Source organism: Austrofundulus limnaeus, unplaced genomic scaffold (assembly GCF_001266775.1).
Source record: "Austrofundulus limnaeus strain Quisiro unplaced genomic scaffold, Austrofundulus_limnaeus-1.0 Scaffold169, whole genome shotgun sequence".
Classification (NCBI taxonomy): Eukaryota; Metazoa; Chordata; class Actinopteri; order Cyprinodontiformes; family Rivulidae; genus Austrofundulus; species Austrofundulus limnaeus.
This window is the reverse complement of record NW_013952571.1, coordinates 290,237-292,112: the sequence shown is the minus strand read 5'-3', so window position 1 is coordinate 292,112 and position 1,876 is coordinate 290,237. Positions and strand designations below refer to the sequence as shown.

At 41.8% G+C, this 1,876-nt stretch overlaps 1 protein-coding gene across 5 annotated transcripts in view; it reads right to left on the bottom strand.

Moving 5' to 3' along the window:
- The window catches only part of ank2b (ankyrin 2b, neuronal), a gene marked incomplete in the record, with an annotated part of 125,750 nt that overhangs the window by 6,747 nt on the left and 117,127 nt on the right, over positions 1-1,876 (bottom strand). For all 5 annotated transcript variants that reach the window (XM_014017466.1, XM_014017467.1, XM_014017468.1 and 2 more), the window contains 2 exon segments: positions 529-693; positions 787-870. In XM_014017466.1, the coding sequence (XP_013872920.1) occupies positions 529-693; positions 787-870 (249 nt within the window).

The window sequence follows — 1,876 nt, the reverse complement described above, 5'->3', positions numbered from 1 at the left end:
ACTGCAGCATGATGCAGCCACCTCCATGCTTCACTGCAGCATGATGCAGCCAGAGGACCTGACAAAGCTTTTATAAAACTGTGTTCACATCAACCACTGAGAAGTTTTGGAAATTGTCACAGATTATACTGTAAATGGCAGGGATCTCAGCTGTGTTCAGACTAGCTGAGTCTACATTGTTAGTAAGTCATTATTTGTTCACAGATTTTACATTAAAAATACTTCAAAATAGTTGAAATATCCCTTTAAAATCCTTGCAGAAAACATTTGTAACCAATGCAAAAGGGAGAATTAGGACCACGAGAGATACTAAAACATTTATGGCATCAAAGCTGTCAGCCGGAGGAGCATGATCTGTCTGTAAGTAATATTTTAGTTACAGTTTTTTTTATCATATTAGTAACAAAATGATGAAACAGATCTGAACCAAACCTTCAWCAGTTTCAGGACCAGTTTCAGGATCAAACAGAACAAAGTAGACAGGATCACAGAAGTGTGTCAGATCAGCAGCACCTGTTGGACCCCCACCTCTCTCTGATCTCCCTGTGTGTGCAGCACTGTCCTCTTCACCACCCTGGACACAGAGTCTCCCTCCTCTATCTGCAGCGCCTCCTGCTGAGAGCCCTCCACGCTCACTTCCTGTGTCTCTGAACCGTCCGGAGACACATACTTGCGCACCACCTTCCGTGTGATCTGGTGCACAATGAATCAAGACAAGTTCTACTGAAAAAAGTCCAGTGATTCTGAGATTTCAATGCTTTAATTGTGTTTTTAAATGTTCCTTACTTTCTTCACCACCATGTTACCGTGTTCATCTGTGTACTTCTCCTCTGTGATGGTCTGCGGTGGGATGTCTGGCAAATGATCTGCCTGCAAGACACAAAACACAAGCTGTCAGCTCATGTCAGATGAACTGAACTGAACAGAGCTTTAGACAGCTGCGTTTGAATTWAACATTCCTCAGTCAGAACCAGCAGGTCTACAAAACGTTTTAGGACTTCAGTCACACTGGATGATGAAACTGTTACATTACAAATCAGTCAGGAGGTCTGCAGTTTATGTGGGGTCTTTAAGAGGGTACTCAAGAATGCAGTGTACCATAAGAAATGAATAAAAGTAACAGTGAAGAAAAATCAAACAGAAAACTTTACATCTTACTTCCAGAAAGTGATTTTTTTTTTTGTATTGCAAGAAAATAATTGGTGCCATGTAAAWGCTGAACTGATTTTTATCCAGATTCACCTCAAACGTCAAGTTTAACAAAAACACCCTTCAGTGGTTTACCTGAGCTGTTTCATGTTTTCTTTTTACCTGAATGATTATTCTGCGTCGGACCACCCTGGTGGTCAGCACCTCTTCCTCTGAGCTATCAGAGGACAGCATTCCTAGCTCCTCGGCTATCTCCTGGGAGATGGCACACAACCAGCATGGATCAGTATACAACCAGCATGGATCAGTATACAACCAGCATGGGTCAGTACACAACCAGCATGGGTCAGTACACAACCAGCATGGGTCAGTACACAACCAGCATGGGTCAGTACACAACCAGCATGGGTCAGTACACTGAGGTAACGGCACACACTCCTGTAGGCAGCCCATGCTCCAACTTTTCTCTTAACCTCACGTTTAGATTTGGTTTGTCAGAGAGACCAGTTTACATGTTTAAGATGAGAGAATAAAGGTGGAATAGATGTGAGATGAAGAGAAGTTCAGCAGAAACAACCATGCAGAGAGCAACATGTGATGATTTCCAATGGAAGAGTTAAAATATGGAGGACTTAAAGTGACATAATTAAAAATAAAAGTAGAAATATAGAAATGGCCCAAAAAATAAATAAATAGGAGCATGATCCATGTGCAGATTGGTTGATTG